Source organism: Xiphophorus maculatus, chromosome 12 (assembly GCF_002775205.1).
Source record: "Xiphophorus maculatus strain JP 163 A chromosome 12, X_maculatus-5.0-male, whole genome shotgun sequence".
NCBI lineage: Eukaryota > Metazoa > Chordata > Actinopteri > Cyprinodontiformes > Poeciliidae > Xiphophorus > Xiphophorus maculatus.
Window position 1 is genome coordinate 9579794 of NC_036454.1, and position 16948 is coordinate 9596741.

At 36.7% G+C, this 16948-nt stretch overlaps 1 protein-coding gene across 3 annotated transcripts in view; it reads right to left on the bottom strand.

Annotated features, from left to right (window-relative positions):
• The window catches only part of LOC102227775 (transducin-like enhancer protein 4), a 39936-nt gene that overhangs the window by 10519 nt on the left and 12469 nt on the right, over window positions 1-16948 (bottom strand). For 2 of the 3 annotated variants that reach the window (XM_023342970.1, XM_023342971.1), the window contains exons 5-9: window positions 13740-13802; window positions 9366-9440; window positions 8739-8940; window positions 7112-7128; window positions 121-243 (exon numbers count right to left, since the gene is read on the bottom strand). In XM_023342970.1, the coding sequence (XP_023198738.1) occupies window positions 121-243; window positions 7112-7128; window positions 8739-8940; window positions 9366-9440; window positions 13740-13802 (480 nt within the window). The remainder of the gene's footprint in view (window positions 1-120; window positions 244-7111; window positions 7129-8738; window positions 8941-9365; window positions 9441-13739; window positions 13803-16948) is intronic. The other variant, XM_005800972.2, reaches the window with a different exon arrangement.

Here is a 16948-nt window from a genome sequence, read left to right on the forward strand (position 1 = left end):
GTAGTAAAAACAGACTCAAGAACTGAGATAAATTTTCCAATTTTTTCTTGCAGTGATAAAATATTTAATCATACACCTCCTCCACTGCCCAGAGAAGAAGGGTTTAAGCTCATCACTCACATAGCGGCTGGAGGTCAGTTCCTTGTCATCTGTCTTCTGCTTCTTGCTCTCGGATGAAAAATCGCTGGAACTCCGATGTTTCTCTCCAGCCCGGAAACTGGCTGACGGAGACACGGATGAACTCTGAAGCAGAAAGCAAACATGTTAAAATAATTTGAGCAACAATTTCTGTTATCAATTATAAACCAGATGTTATAAACCAGATGTCTGTGGAATAAAACATGATATAGTAATTTTTCTTGATGGATTTTAAATCAAATTTTAAAAGCTTAAAACCAAATAGATTACAGCATAATTTTAACTGAAAATATTTTATGTATTCAACACTTAGTTTTAAACTAAGACAATGCACCAGAATGAAATTAAATCAGTTTATATTGCGAATGAAACAATTTAAAAAAATGTAACTTTTACTGAGACAGATAAGGCAGTGAAAGATAATCGTAGCGTAACTCATACTATTGGACAAATTATCTACAATTTATTTTCCAAAAAGATCTGTTGTCATCAGTCTGATAGTTATAGGACTCCTGCTAAAACACCTTAAAACAAATCCATCCATTTACATTTAATCTGAGTCTATTTAAACTATTGAGTAGAAAAAAATAAAATTTATTGGAGCATCTAGCAACTGTTAATTTGCAATCAACGACTTCATGTTTCCTTTAGGATAAATATGACATGGCAAAGGTGCCCATTTATTTTAGCTGTTCTTTATTTTAGTTGTTTTTCTGGACAACAACCCAATTTTATTCCGCCACTGCACACAGTTATGAGAACGATCAGGAAGACAAACATAAAAAAGATCAGGAAGACAAACATAAAAAATTTCCAAAGCTCATTTTTGGAGTACAGCTGCAAATTGCGTTAGATTATACTACTGCAATAAAATAGATCAACTGACTACAGCTTCACGACTGATTAAGGTGAATTAATGAATGTACTGGGTTTTTATTTTAAGAGGTGTTGTTAACTGATCTCCTTTCCAATTTTTTGTAAATGCACACGAAACTAAAATTCCTGTCAAGGCACACTTTTTACATGTTTAGCTAAGGCAGTTTCTGGGCTTTAAAAAGATATTGAATGTACTGTAAAATTAAAAGTGGGTCTCTCCCACATGTTTTATATCCTTCCCACAACATTCCATACAAATCGACATGTGGGCGAGTTGGGGCTTCTCTGCCTCATGGTTTCAGGGAAGATTGTACTAAATAATTTAAAGATCAACTCTACTATCTGTTAAATACTCCTATTTTAAACACAACAAAACAGTGAAGCATCCTTAACAGCGTGATTGTGCCACTGATGCTGCTTATTCCTAATCAAGCTTTGCATCTTTTAAATATCAATAAATGTTCTTTGAGAAGAGATCAAACTAAGAGATTGCCCCTCTTCCTCTGAATATCTTTGCCCCGTCTCTCCCACATTGGGAGGCGCTGCTCACCCAGAATACACTGGACAGAAAGAAAAAAATAAAATAAAACAAGACCTTTAGCTCGACCTTTCCACTAACTCACGCCTGTAACCTTTTCACTGCCCTTTGCCGTGCTGCAAGTGTTGATGACAACGATTCCGAGCGGGGGGAAGGGTGAAGCGGCGTGTGTTTGTGTGTGTGTGGAGCACTTGTTCCTGTTTACATTTTAGTCCTCTGGATGTGCAAATAATCTGCAGATATCAGTGTGTGTGTGTGTGTATGGGCGTGTGTCTCTTCATGAGTGATAGAGGAGCAAGTTGAGCCATCCCTCTCTGTCGCCTTCTTTTCAGGCTGATTAGATTAATTAGCCTGCAAATTAGCTCTTTTCAAAAACATCAAAGCAAATTAATTTTGCTGTGGAGACAAATGAAGGCCCTGCCGGCTGAGCGAGCATTGTAACTGTGACAAAGTCTTCAGTGTGGGTGAGTGAAAGTATTAATTTTCACTGACATCATAATTACATTTACTTCCCGTATCCAATTGATTCTGCGACTCTTGATAATGGTATCTGTAGCCGAGCCGCTTCCTTTTTCATTCACTTTAGGAATCTTCTCTCTGGGTGTTACATCAGTGTCAATCTTGATTAATTCATCCTAACATCCTAACTATGGCTGACATGATTCATCAACATAATCAATGATGTTGACTAAAATGATCTGTAAAAATGTACATTTTTAGTCAACATAAGTTTTGTGATTTAATCTGTTCTCTTTTTTAATTCTTAACACAAATTAAAATTTAATGTAAAGTTTATTACATTAAATAAATGTGATAAACTAGGAGACTGTGACATCCATACATCTAATAGATGCACGAGGATCTATAGTATTGCAGCTGATCATGTTCCTTTATATCTACAGAGTATCCATCTCCATTAGGAGATGGATATTTGGATTTAGGCATGTCATGACACAAATCATGACATCTGTGTCATGATGTCCTATGACACAAATGTTTCACACTTTCTCTAACTGGTTTCTTGTACATCATAAAATGTATTGTAGTGTAATGGCTGAAAAAACACCTAATCTCAATCCATTAAAGCACCATTGAGATTTGGTGGTACAAAAGATTTAACCATGCCATGCAACCATGGAGTGATATTTGCAATAGGCACCTCATTGAATCTATTTGAGGAATAAATAAGGCATATTTAAAGGCAAAGTGTACCTTAAAAACTGTCTGGTGAATGTGTATGAAAAGCAGAACAAGTGAGTTTGTTCCCAAAACCAGCAGAAAACCTGGAGGAATATGCTTACAATCGTGATTATTGTATAAATCATCACTGTTATAATATTATTGGAGTTTTGTGAAGATCCTCTGAAAATACAGATTACGTTTCCTGGATGTGGTACATGCATAATCTTCATTGTTATGTTGGGAGTTTTGGAAAGTAGTAATAGACTCTCGGTTGCAGAACAACTAGCCCAATATATCTGATCAGCTGGTTGAAAAGTTCATCAAACAAACCAGACACCAAACCTGCCAACTGTTTAACCCTCTATGGCATGACTTTTTATTTTTGTGGGGAAGAAATATTTTCCTGCATTCTTTGGGAGCTTGGTGGGCCCTAATTACATGTCAATCATAAAATCGGACTCTGACACCTCCTGGAACCAGATTTGGGTTTGTTGCCTCAGGGTAACATTGGTCTAGAACACCAAGATTGTCTACACTGATTATGAGAAATGAAATACAAATCAAACAAAAACTATATTCATAAAAGAACTATTTTTTGGACAAAAATATGTCAAAAATCATGCCCCCCAAAAAATAAAATAAAGGAGCAATGTGAGGTACAGCTATGTGGTTTGTTGCCTGAGGGCAACGCCATGCCATAGAGGGTTAAAGAGTTTTCATTAGCTGCATGTACAGTGAATGTGGGCACCAGGGGAAGCTGATGTCTGTTAATCCATGCGTGCCTTAGCCACATATGTTTTTATTGTATGTTATTTTTAAAACTGCAAAAGTAACCAACAAAATTTTTACCATGGCAACCACTAAAGTTGGCAATAATGTCATCCCTAAATGTGACTTTGTTACTTGGTGACAAACAGACACTTTAAGAGCTGCTCAGAAAAGCAACTATGTACTTCAAAGGCTACACAGAGCAAGTAGTCATACATTATGCACAAATTAGTCCACCGTTTCATTTTTGTCTCCACATTTTTCCCATACATATTGATAAGACATTCCATTAGATACGGAGTAGAGGTCTCTCTGGGTCTCACCACAGTCACTAACCCTGCAAATATGCATCACAGATGTGCCAGTTAGCCTCACCTAGAAGTGTCCCTTGAATCAACGCCCCACATTTGCCCCTAAAGCTGAGCAGGGACAATGCACAACCAGGGATTGTATTTGTTGCTCTGGAAATGAGCGCATGCTGGTTTTTATCCCCAAACGGCAGGATGCTAATGTAGATTTAATACACCACACAATGATCTTTGATGGAGGAGAGCTACCAAATACGAAAAAATGTGACACAGAGGGGTTTCTGCCCGAGCTGAAATGTCTAAGCTGTGACCAGTGGTCCAATTATATTTATTTTTCTTTGATTAACAGCTCAGATGGTCACTCACCCAATTAGGCAGCAAAATATCCACTTTTTTTGTTTCTCACCTTTATTCTGCACAAAGTTCTGTACAAACCCAGAGGCTTTTGAAGTCTGGGTGGTAGTTATTTGGTTTAATCCATCTCTCTTGGCCTGTTCATTTGTTTCTTTCTCTGCAGCCAGCCCAGCATGGAAGGCGAGGCGACACGCTGCAGTCAGAGTTTTATAAAAGAGCATCCCAGCACAGACAAAGAGAAATGGACTGTGGCTGTAAAGCTTGTTTGCAAGCAAAAATAAAATGAGACAGAAAATAACAAAAACTCAAAAGTAAGTTGCATATTGCAGTTTCCACACAAGCAAAAAGCTGTAATGGGCTCCAGTAGAGACATGCAGAGAAATCAGCTGGTGACAAGAATTAGATGATTTTCAGTTTGATTGGACCAAACAGGCGATGGGTGTGATACTTTTCCAATCAGTAAATTAACTTTATCTAATCACTGCCACATGAAACTGACAACGTCACTCTGGGGTGTGAATAATGTTACTTTCAGAGAACTGTATATTTGAACCTATTTTTGGTATCAGTGAGGTGCTCAAACATGAAGTAAAAATTTGTGGTTCATTCAGGCTGAAGTTCAATATAATTAAAGAAATCAAATCAGCAGATCAAGGCTGTTCTAACTATAGTACGTTATGTTGATAATGATAACTCAAAGAAACTTTGAGGAACTTGTGACCTATCCATCCACCAAATGACCACTAAAAACAGGCAGCAGTTCCCCTGTGACGCTGTATGGATAGTTGGGTTTAGAAAATACATGGATGGCTTTTAATATCTTTTAATTTTTGACATTTAGATAATGTTAACCAAGTACAAACAAAAACAGAGCTGTGATCAAATCATGTTTCTCATACAGTGAGAAACATGATTTATTTCTGTAGTACATAACATTTAGTACATAACAATCTTCACCTTTAATTTGGAGATTAAATGTTTCACATGAAGTTTAAAATGAAAGCTTTTCATCAATAATTAATCCCAGATAAATAACCAGTGACTCTCGTAATAAATTTACCTCCCCTTCTTATTGAGGAGATACTCTCAGCGAACAGATGAATTTGAAAAAAGCATTTCACCATTTAAAACAAATTTTAGTGGCTCAAGAAAATGTGCACTTCATCAAAAGGAGCCTGTAGAAATGTAGATCCCTATGCAGTTCAATAAGAATAGTAAATCGCACAATCTGCATAAACTGATGGGAAGTACTTGACAAATTGTGATTAACATGAACCCTATGACTGATCCTTGATGTACACCTTTTTTAACCTTAACAAAAGAGGAATTTGCCCCCGTCATTTGAACACATTGTGTCCTATTAGCCAAATAATCTGCAAACCAGTAAGATGCTTCATTAAAGATGCTTATCTTGAGAAGAATATTTAGCTAAATACTTTGGACCACAGTGTCAAATGATTTTCAAATTTAAAAACTTTGTGATGAGGCAGCCAGTTTTAGAAATAAAAATCCAAACTATCACAAACAACTTTTTATTTTTGGAGTCCAACATTTTGGAATTGGGTAATTCATTAAAAGACTTACTAGCAGAAACACATCTCACAATTTTCCAAAACATGTTAGAATGCACTGGTCATCTTTAGTTTTTATCAATAAAGATTTTGCGATCTTTTAAATCATTTTAATCAGATCTGTTACACAGAAGGAACATTTAGTCTACATAACTCAGACTTAATGGGGATATTGCATATACTTCATAATCAACTCAATGATGTAAATAATCAAACCAACTACTACCCTCACACTCATTACTACCAGCAGCAACAAAGGCTCTCAGAAGGCTCTGTCCTTGAACACACCATGACTGTTTAATTGACTGCCTGTACGGGTTACAATAGGTCTGCAGATGCGCGTGCTGGAGCTCGCTTCATACCCACACACCTTTATCGGAGTGTGAGGACCTAATTCCAAGGACATCAAGGCACAGATGTTCATGCAACTCACACAAACTGTACTCTGTGGACTGTAGCCAAGGCAACGGCAGATCACTGACAAACGGCTTATTGGTTTCATGGAGTGACTGTTGGCCGCTGTGTCAAAGAGCATCTCTGTGTGTTTATGTGTGTGAGGGAGATTTCTCACTGAGCGCTAATGAAAGGAATTTATCATTCTGGCCTCTCCGTCTTTATTGCTGATTTCTGATGACCTCAGAAACACAGACACACACACATGTTCACCCCTATATGTGAGTGCTCACATACACCTACTAATTACAGCAGTCATAATGCGTGCGTGCACGCGTGTGTGTGTGGTTGAGGATCTGCTACATGGTGGGCAGGAGATAACATATTAAACGTTAAAGAAAATTCCTTCAAATCGGAAAAAGCACACACACACATTTTCTCTAAACGGCATGTTCAAGCATGTGAGCTCAGCTTGCTCATATAAAGACATGCTAATCTGCTCATTGAGTATTCAACAAACCAAATGTTTTCCTTTGGGGGGTGGGGTCTGTGCTGCTTAAGGGACTAATTTACCACACTCACTGGATGTAACCATGATCTGTTCCTGAACTCCTTCGTTTTTAGCTTGTGCTCAGCTTCTGTCATAACTTATCTTATATTTTCATTTTTAAAAGCACATTCTTAAATATATAAATTTTGAGAAATTATTCAGTGGATAAAAAGAAGCTTAAAACTACATTCAGATCTAGAAATATGCAACAATTACTGGATAACGGTGCCATGTTGTAATGCAGAAAAATGTGCTTCTTGTACTAATTTAGTCTGATTAAATGTCAGAAAGTGAGTCAGAAAGGATTATGCACTCAAATGTAACCTGGATTTCCTTCAGACATACTGGTTGATCATCGCAAATGAAGATACAGTAAATCTTTGAGCCAAGGATGGTTCTTGTTATGAGGATAATAAAGACTGAAAGAACTTACCTTAACTGAATCTCTGTCTGAGGAGGCAAAAGGCAAGCGAAAGAGAGAGACACAAAGAGAGAAATATAATTAATAAAATATTCAAAGACTAAAGCAAAAATGACATAGACCCATATTAAACAACCACATGTACTACAGTATCATCTTCTTAACTGTGTGATCTGGCCAATTAATGTGGGTCATTCCCTATCTTTTTTATTACACTTACAGTTGTTTCAAACTTTTTAATCAACACCAGATATTGCCGAGTTTAGCTAGAGCTCAGCTGATTTTAATAAAAACAAAAAACATAACGAATTACTGAGGTTTAAGCAAATCTGATTAAAAGAGGTGAATAAACAAAACACTATACTTTCTACACCAAATATGTCCTGTAAGCAAAGTTTACAGGATAAAGAATATATTTCTTATTCTAAAGAATGGTTTGTACTAATTAATTAGAAGCATTGCAAGACTCAGCTATTAAAAATTCACTGTCATAAAGATCTGCTACAATAAGAAGTATAACGTAAAGCCAACCCTACAAAGGAAAGACTGTTCAAAAATTTGAATTTTGCCATTCAAGTTATGTACGTGTAAAGAAAAAAAATAGTTTGAAACAAACAAAACCATAAAAAAAAGTTAATAATTGTCACTTTATCCACAACTTATCTTTACAAGGAATATCTGTATAATAATGTCAAACGTTAGAAAACAGCAATTTGTTAAACCTGACAGGAGATTGAAATTATAGGCCAATACAAGGTCTCCCTTTAATTACAGATATAGACAGTGAAGATTGTCTAAAACATCATATCAAAGTTTGTAAATGAAGGAGAGCCACAAAGTGATCATTAAACTTAAATTTACCAACTATACAACAAAGTGAATTCTAGAAATCAAGCATTTAAAAACACATGCACATATAAATTTTCTGAGGTTCAGATTGCATTTTTATTGATTCTTCTGCTAATGCATGTGAGTGCTTGTTTCATTAGCTCATGTTAGCTGTTCTGCAGGTAAAGGGCAAGGTCAACTGCTTGAATGCACAGTAAAAAAAAAACCCTCACAGCCTTGTTACAACAAAACAATTAAGTGATGGAATGCACCGTTTCTATCTTATACACACAAGCATATCTACTCTGTGAACAGTAATTAAATGCTCAAGTTGGAAATCAGATCAGAAAAGAATCAAAGCTGATCTCAGTGTAGAAGACAAAAAGGGCAACATGGTGGTTTTTGCCTTCCTAACAGGCAAATTAAAATGACTTACAGTGGATCTTTGTTTAAACAGTTTTACCTGCTGGTCATTAGGGGAACTAAATATGAAGAAGCAACAGATGCCTTTAGATAGCAGGAGGATGTACTGATACAATTATTAAAACATGTGAAACAGTGTTAGGATTATTTTTAAAACCCTATTATGTTTCAAAGTCTCAGCTTTCATATAATTTTCAAGCATTAAAAATATAATGTTAATCTAAACTGACATAAACCACAAAAAAGAAATGTCTGATTTAATGTGAGGCCATGTGAAAGAAATGATAAGCCACTACATATGACAGAATAAGTGGATATCATAAGGCTAATTAAAACAGATGTTCTCTGAAAGTTACTCATCGTTAGACCCACACAGAGCCAGACATACCTCTCGTGTGCTCACTGTTGTTCTCGTGGTGTTTCCTCTCATCCTTAAGTGGCAGCTGGTGACTCAAAGCTGATGACAGAGCCAACAGGCTGGCAGTACTGGCACCCGGGGGCAGAGGGGGCTGCAGGCCTGCTGGATGGGGGGTGAGCGGGACTGGAATGGCATGGCCATGGGAGAGGTGCTGAGCCTGGAGCTGCTGCTGCTGATCCACATACGGACACATGGATTACAGTTTGTATGTGGGAATGAAAAAGCACAAAAGTGGCAGCATCTGAAGCACTTTCACTTTAGCTTGACCTGTGGTGCAGAGAAGGAAAGCTTGATTCCCTCAAAATGTGGAATAGATTTTAAGTAATAGTTGAAAAACAAATTTTACAGATCATTTGGACCAATAAATCCCTTCAAATGTCATATTGAGAAGATTTCAGAGAGAATCATTAAGTATTACACCAAAAAAAATCAGATTAAAATGTATTATCTCGAGTTAGATTTTTTTTAAATTCTTACAGTTGTAGTCAATCCTGAGTCATGTTATCCTTGCTGACATTCTTATCAAAATTAAAACACTATCTGAATCTTACTTATTGATTTTTTCTACATGTGTGTATGTGTGTGTGTTAAACTCACTCCTATGATGGCGTTGAGTTCAGCCATAGTGACCTGTTTGGCTCTTTCCACAGCCTGCACCACTTGTTGCTGGTGCTGATGGACAGAAAGGAAATATCAGCAACAGATTCAGTGAAAATTTCACTCACAGAGAGAAATATTTTCTTAAAAAAGATAATTAGATTTTTAAAAAGATAGGAAAATCTGAGAAAAAAACCCTTTCATCAACACTAATTATACTACTCTAAATGAGAACATAATTTGCAAACTAAGCATCAAGCTGGTTCAAAAGACTTAAAATAGCAAATGAAACCACCGACTCCACAGGAAATAGTTTAATAGGGTAATAAATTTTATGTGGAATGAGGGTCAATTACTAATGGAGTTCAAAGTAATCTCCCTTTATTTTACAACGACATGAACAGCTATAAAATAAAATGGTGACCACTTGAAAGAATCTACATTTGCGCTCCTTTGGCTTCACAGTCCAGCTCTGTTATACAATTTATACAAGGGATAAACAACCAGGAAAATAAAACTATTCAAGGGCTCTTAAGAGATGGTTCTTATTAAAGGAATACTTTTTTATTATTATTATTATTTAAGACTCTTATCTATCCAGTCACAATAAGTGTCTGAAATAAAGTAAAGTGGTTCAAAAATCAATAAAATTGCATTCACGTGAAGATCTTTGCCCTTTTAACATTGAATTGCTTTTATTTGAAGCACTTGAACGTTTTAAATACTTTACACTTTGTTGTGACAGTATAATATAGGATATGAGATAATTTGTGAAAAAAATAAATAAATCAAGCTTCTCAGCCTTCTCTCTTTGCTCCTTCTGCCACCTGCAAAAACACCCAAAATGCAACACTCCTAGTCACAAACAACCAATTAGAGGCAGGAGGAGGGTTTTAGCATTGCCATTCATGCTGGTGTATGCTCTGCTCACATCATCCCCCTTGCTCTCTGCTGCGTGAACTGAAGCCTGCTGCAAGTTCACAGGCTAGTAATCAAGACCACAGTTGATCCCGGATGAACAGTTGCGACTGGAAGTTGTTTCTACACTATAAACACATTGCACATCACTTGAGCCACAGAAGAAATGACAAATCAAACTAGTCAAAAAAACCAATAGATAGTTGTGATGTATAAACTGAATGAGTTCCTCTTCCTTCGTTTTAAGTAATACTTGATGAACTAACAGTGACGTTTCTGTAAAGTAGCCAATTGCAGGCTCTACCTAAGCAGACAACCCAACTAATTAACCAGTTAGTTAATTAAGTACAATTTGTTGAACTTGTTGCTCTATGAAAAGCAGGACAGCAAAAAGGCATGATATTGCATGCAAAAGCACTTTTAAAAGCTATTAAATTTCAGAGGAGTTGCAGGATTACAAACGAACAAAATCATGTAAATAAAACTACAAGTTATAGATAACATTGTTATAAACAGTTACAATTTCTATTTTAGCAGCAACAGACATATTTTTGTCTTAAACAAAAACAGTTGCATGATTTTACATTATTGATTGACACTTCAGTTATTTTTAACCAAAAATGGTCATCCTATGAGAAACTTGTACTGTCTGATCCTCTGATATGAGGGATAGGCTGAAGCTTTGCTTTTAGGAGTTCATTCCTTATGATTAAATGTCGCTTTACATTTCCTGTAAAGTTAAATATTTGCTTCTCAATTGAATCCTGAACACAGTTCACTTGCTTGTTTAGTTGCTGGTGCATCTGAAATGATTCAAAACAAAATAGCTGCCATACCTTCATCACATTAACATTTTTGTGGAGAGACAGAGACAGTTAAGAAGAGGGAGACAGCAAGCAGTACAAAGTCACAGAAAGGGTACAGAGAGAGGAAGGCAGATGCAGACAGAAAGAGCAGGAAGATTCATCCAGGAGCGCAGAACATCAAAGTAAAGCAAAGATGAAAGAGCTTATCAGGTGTGGAAATGAACCTGACCATCGAGGTTCATTTCATACACGTTGGCTCCCTAAGTCTAACCTACCAGAACGTGACATGCACACAAGTGAAGATCCAAAACTCTGATAAATCTGACTTTATGACGTTCTCATCTAGACTTCCAATAACTACGAACCTGAAATGGCCACCATTAACTAAAATCTTACAAATGAACTTCTATTATCTAAGCCCATGCAAATCTGGGATATTGGTGGAAAATGTCTTGATCTTACGGAAACAGAACTGTACATACAGCATTAAGTATTTGAATAGGGACGCCATTTTTTCCACATCGTACCATGTTGCAACTACAAACTGTGATGTGATTTTTGCTGCAATTACGGCAGCAAGTCTTTAAAGATATCGCTCTGCAAGCTGGGAACATCTGAAGACTGAAATCCTTGCCCAATAGCTCAGATCAGTCAGATCGGAAGAAGCATCTCTGTGAACATCAGTTTTCATGTTCAGCTGCAAATTCTTAAATGGATTCAGTTTTGACTTTGACTGGGCCATTCTAACACAGGAATATGGTTTGATCCGAACCATTTTGTTGTCAGTTTAGTTGTGTGTTTTGATTTTCTTGGGTTATCTGGATTGAGAACTTTTTCCAAAGTCAAAATTATTTTGTCCAATTTAACAAGTTCCATCCATTTTCCCATTAATTCTGACCAGCTTCCCCGTCTCTGCTAAAGAAAAACATCTCACAGAAGGATGCTGCCATCATGCTGCCATCATGCTTTGCCATGGTGATAACTTGTTTAAGGCAGAATGCAACATTAGATGAAAGCCATAGAGTACACATGTGGGCCAAATAGTCTGATGTTTTTAGAAAAAGTTATGTTAATCATTGAAAATCTGTACTATTAAAATGGCCACATGTAAATGTCCTATTAAAAGAAAGGAATACAACCTCCTGAAATGTTTGAGTCCTTTTTTGTATGTTCTTGGTCCAGCAATGTTTTTTGTTTATTCTCAGCAACAAGAAGGATATGACAGTTTCCTTTAAAAATATATGCACTGTATTAAACACACTGGATGTGTCTGTTTTTGGCAAGCCTTGAATGTGTAAAAATTTTGGCTTCACACTGGAAGCCTCTGATTTAGTATGTTGGCCAAAAAATTTGTTTGCCATCTCATATGACCAGAGAACAATTTTCAGCTTGTTTTCATTGTCTCTTACTTTGTTATGGTTTTCTTTGAACAATTCCTGTCAATACATAAAAGTCAGTGGTCCTGTCAACAGATTCTCCCACTGAGCTGTGGATCTGTGCAGCTCCTCCAGAGTTACCACAGCCATCTTTTCTCATTCATGTTCTCTTTCTCTGACATTTTGGTTTAGTGAGAAAGCCATGACGTGATAGATCTTTTTCTGTTAGTGTATTACAAAAAATACATATTACACTTTGAAAGGGTATGTATAATTTGTCAAATTACTGTAAGCCTAGTTTTTCCAGTTTTAGTTTTCTGCCGACCCTATGTAGAGTAAAGATGTTTAAATGTTGGGATACGTCTTCGGCCTAAGCAGAAGAGCAGATTCTGCCCACATGAGAATGTCGCTTTGAGCTGTGGGAAACAGGGAAGTGTAGAGATGTTCTGAGTAGAATTGTACTAACCAATGCTTAAGAAGAGCAGATGAAAATTCAAAGTATATTGGGGAACAATATAAAAAAGTGACAGGTATGAAAATAAAAACAAAGACTCGACATAGCTGATCTTATTTCCTGCATAATAACGATGATATGCAGCGGTATTGTGGTACATTTCATATGCAACCAGACAACTAGGCTGTGCACCAACACAAAGCAGCTTCCTCTCCCTGCCTCCCCTCTCTGTGGGCCTGAGGGCTGTGTAGAAGCACCACAGTCTAATGCCATTATTCCTAATCCATCCTAAAGCCTCCTAATCCATGGCTAATCTGGAGGAGAGCTTTCGGAGTCCAAACTCACTCATTCCTGCTGTTCCCACCCCTCAACACAACACACACAGAGTTTGTTACTTCCTTAGAGGGAGGATTTATCACCGAAACACACACGCGCGCACACGCACACCTTAAGAAAGGATAATAAACACACTGTATAAAGCACATTTTTCACACCCACCACTGTATATGCACACAAGTGAAATGTATTTTAACAAAAAAAAAAAGTATTTTCTTTCACGCACACTTCACTGCTGGCTCCTGCATATGTTAGTGGGAGACATTTGATAAGTTCACAGTATATCTGCCTATCCTGAGCAGGGAGGATTAGCCCAGGATAATCTGCGTGTTTGCGTGTACATTTATGTGTGTGTCTGTGTATTTTTCTCTTTTTGCCTCAGAATCCTCCGCAGAATTCTCCCCCAATCGTTTCTTCTCCCTCACATTCATTCTCTCACCCACCTCTTCCTTAACTCCCTGTGACAGGCATTTTTGACTCTTACCTCTTGAGAGAGGAAGGGAATGACTTGGGCACAGATTGCATTCAGCCGCTTGACGATCTCTGCCTGTAAGACAGAGGGGTGGGTGCAGAGAAAACAATCAACATCAAATTCAACAAGAGACAAGAAGGCATCCTCTTCATTTAAAGTTCAGCTGATGAGATCACTGAGGTTTGTGAATAGGAACCCATATTATTGTCTTTTAAGCAGCTGAATAGTCACATTGGAAACCCCAGTCTAACACAACTAAGTATGAATGGTATTTAGAGGATGGGTTTTTAAGATGGGTTTTCTAAGAGACATTCAGTTGAAGATGAAAAACTCCTTTTACGATTTAATGCAATACAACTGCTTTGGGAGGATTCACTCTCTATTAAGCTGCAAAAACCACAAAAATCTCACATGTTATTAGTCACTTTAGGAGTTGCTGTTGGGTAGCCGCTCTTCACTCTGCAAGACCACAACCTAACACAAAACCATCACCTAGAACATCGATTGGCCTTGCAAGGTTGCATCAGGTATTCAATACACTTTTCATGCATGCATTGTGTTGTGCTTCAGTTATGTGTAGCACCACATGGTATTTTGCTTCAATATGTTTGTTGTTTGCTAAATGTGACAGGAGTTCATTTAGCCTCCTGTCAAAACCCTTCTGGAGCTTTGTAGAGGCCATTGTGGCAGTGGAGCATTTTCAGATGCGAACCATGAAAATCCAAACTTTAAATAATCACAGTCATACTTCCTTCCTTTTCTTTCTTTTATTGCTCAACCCAAACTCTTTTTACTCACTGCAACTTTAGATACTAACATTCTATTAATTTTGTCTATAGTAAATGTCTGCAGTTATTTTTCCAGTTTATACTTTTTCCTCATGTAACGCTCCCTCTAAAGAACTGGTGAATATGACCCACACTGTGATAAACCCTGCTCAATGCCAAATAAGATATTTTGATGGAGAAATTAACAAAATTGGTGTTAAGAAAATGTTATGTTCAACTTTTTAAGTAGAATAGACATACAGTTTTTTAAAATTACAAAAAGTGGTTGTTTTAATTTTAATATTGACCAGTAGAATCAGAACTAGAATTGTTTACATAATGAAACATCTGTGGGTTAAATAATCATTGAGGATGGCTTGATTTGTATTCTTTAACATTTCCCTTTTACCTCCTAAACCTGTATTAGGTGTTTTTTTTTATTTAAATTTTGTAAGACAAAACAACTGGGATAGTTCTGCCCTTTTCACAACTCTTGTTATGTGAAGGGCAAAGCAAATAAGAGAAAAAATAAAACAATGTAGCACCCATAGAGTTTTGGTTACAAATGAGTAACAATCACCAAAAAAAAAAAAGGAAAACACACTGAGACATCTCTACTGCAACAAAGGAAAACCTTTCACTGAAGATTTGGATTGGGTGTCATGATCAGCTGAATATAAATAGGAGTGTAAATGTTTACATCCAAGTGTGTGCATTTATCTGTGCAGAAAAAAAACTATGATTTACCACAGACAAAATACACAACCACTGCAATTATCATCATATTCATAAGATGCACCGCCCAAATTATTGCAGTTGGCACTACTGCAAATCCCATCATTAAGTTGTCTTTGAAACTGTAAAAGCCTCTAGAGGAGAATCTGTGTGCACTAGAAATACTGTAGTGCACACATATAAACAGACATCATGAATGATGAGGGATGAAGCTTTCATCTGCTCCATTTTTATGAAATAATGTTAACACTCCCTACATTTTCACCCTTTCAAAGTCAAGTGCATTTTCATCAGAGTACGTGAGCATCATTCCTGAGTTGGAGCAATCCATCTTTGGCCTTGAAATCCAGCTGTCGCCTTTTTGCAATCAAGGTGTTCTGTGTTACCTTAGCAGCTCTGAATGTATTAAATATCAACACTTGCTGAGTGCACACTGGTTTCAACACCTTTTAGACTCACAGAATATGTCACTAACTGCACAAAAGTCTTAGATTAGAAGTACTGTAGTTGTGAAGCCTTCAGTAAGTTAGTAGCAGACAGTTTGGTTTCAGATGAAAGAATTAAAATACCCTTCAACAGCTTGTGTGTTTTTTCACATATCTGGACATAAAGGTATTTAATATACATTTTTTAACAATCTTCAGTAATATAAATTTATGTTCCATAAACTTTTTATTAATATTCACATTTATTAAATAGTGTCACAATCCTTGAGTTTCTGTTTTGATCATTTCCTTGGTGTTCATTTATGATCTGTATACAGTATATTACCATTTTCAGTCCATTTCAGTGTTAAGAAGGTTGTTGTCATTGTAGTTCATTCCTTTGTGTTTAGTTTTAGTTTATCATTTGGTTCTTTATGCATTTGGATTTAGTTCTCTAAGTTAAACATTAGTCTTTTCTCCTTGGGTTGTGGTTCCTATTGAATCTTAGTTGACAGCCATTATGATCATGATCAAAAGTGAATGATTACCAACCTCTCCTTTATTACTTTTTGCTTAATTCATTAACAACATGTCAATTAGATAGCAATTATCATTTAAAAGGTGCCTTATAAAGAGAAATTCACTTTTTAAAATGTTGTCATTTTAGTGAATTTCTTTGGAGCAGCTGTCTAAAAATAATAGTTTATTTTTTCTCCATTAATCAGGTAAATAAATAGCAAACCTAATAAATTACCTTTTTCAGAGTCTGGCAAAAGAAGCAGAAGAGGCAAAATCTCTAACCTTGTTTCATGTACATAACCTTTGAAGAGGTGAACTTTGGTATCAGTGGTACCAGACTTCCCCTGAGGCAACGACAGCAAACCCCCAACGCACACTTAAATAAATCCCTCAGCCAGAAGCACAAGCAAAGCTACAGCAGACGCATAAACACAACTTTACGAACGCCCAGACACACATCAAGAAGCAAAGGCAACCCCACCTCCCACCCCCCACAGACTTCTTTGTATTCATCAGATGTTTTTACTGAACCTGAGGCTTGGCTTTTAAAGATTATACAGCACTTACTTCCTCCAGATCAGGTGGGATATTTTTTTTAACAGGAAGCTGCCTGATCCACCGTCCCAAAGGGAGTGCTACCAGTGCAACTCAAATCCAAACATAAACAGAGACAAAAGACATGACTAGAACAGAAACGCATATTAATAGGCAGCTGAGGATGAACATAACATTATTTATTTGTAACACAAACAACGTAGGGCTCCATCTGGACAGT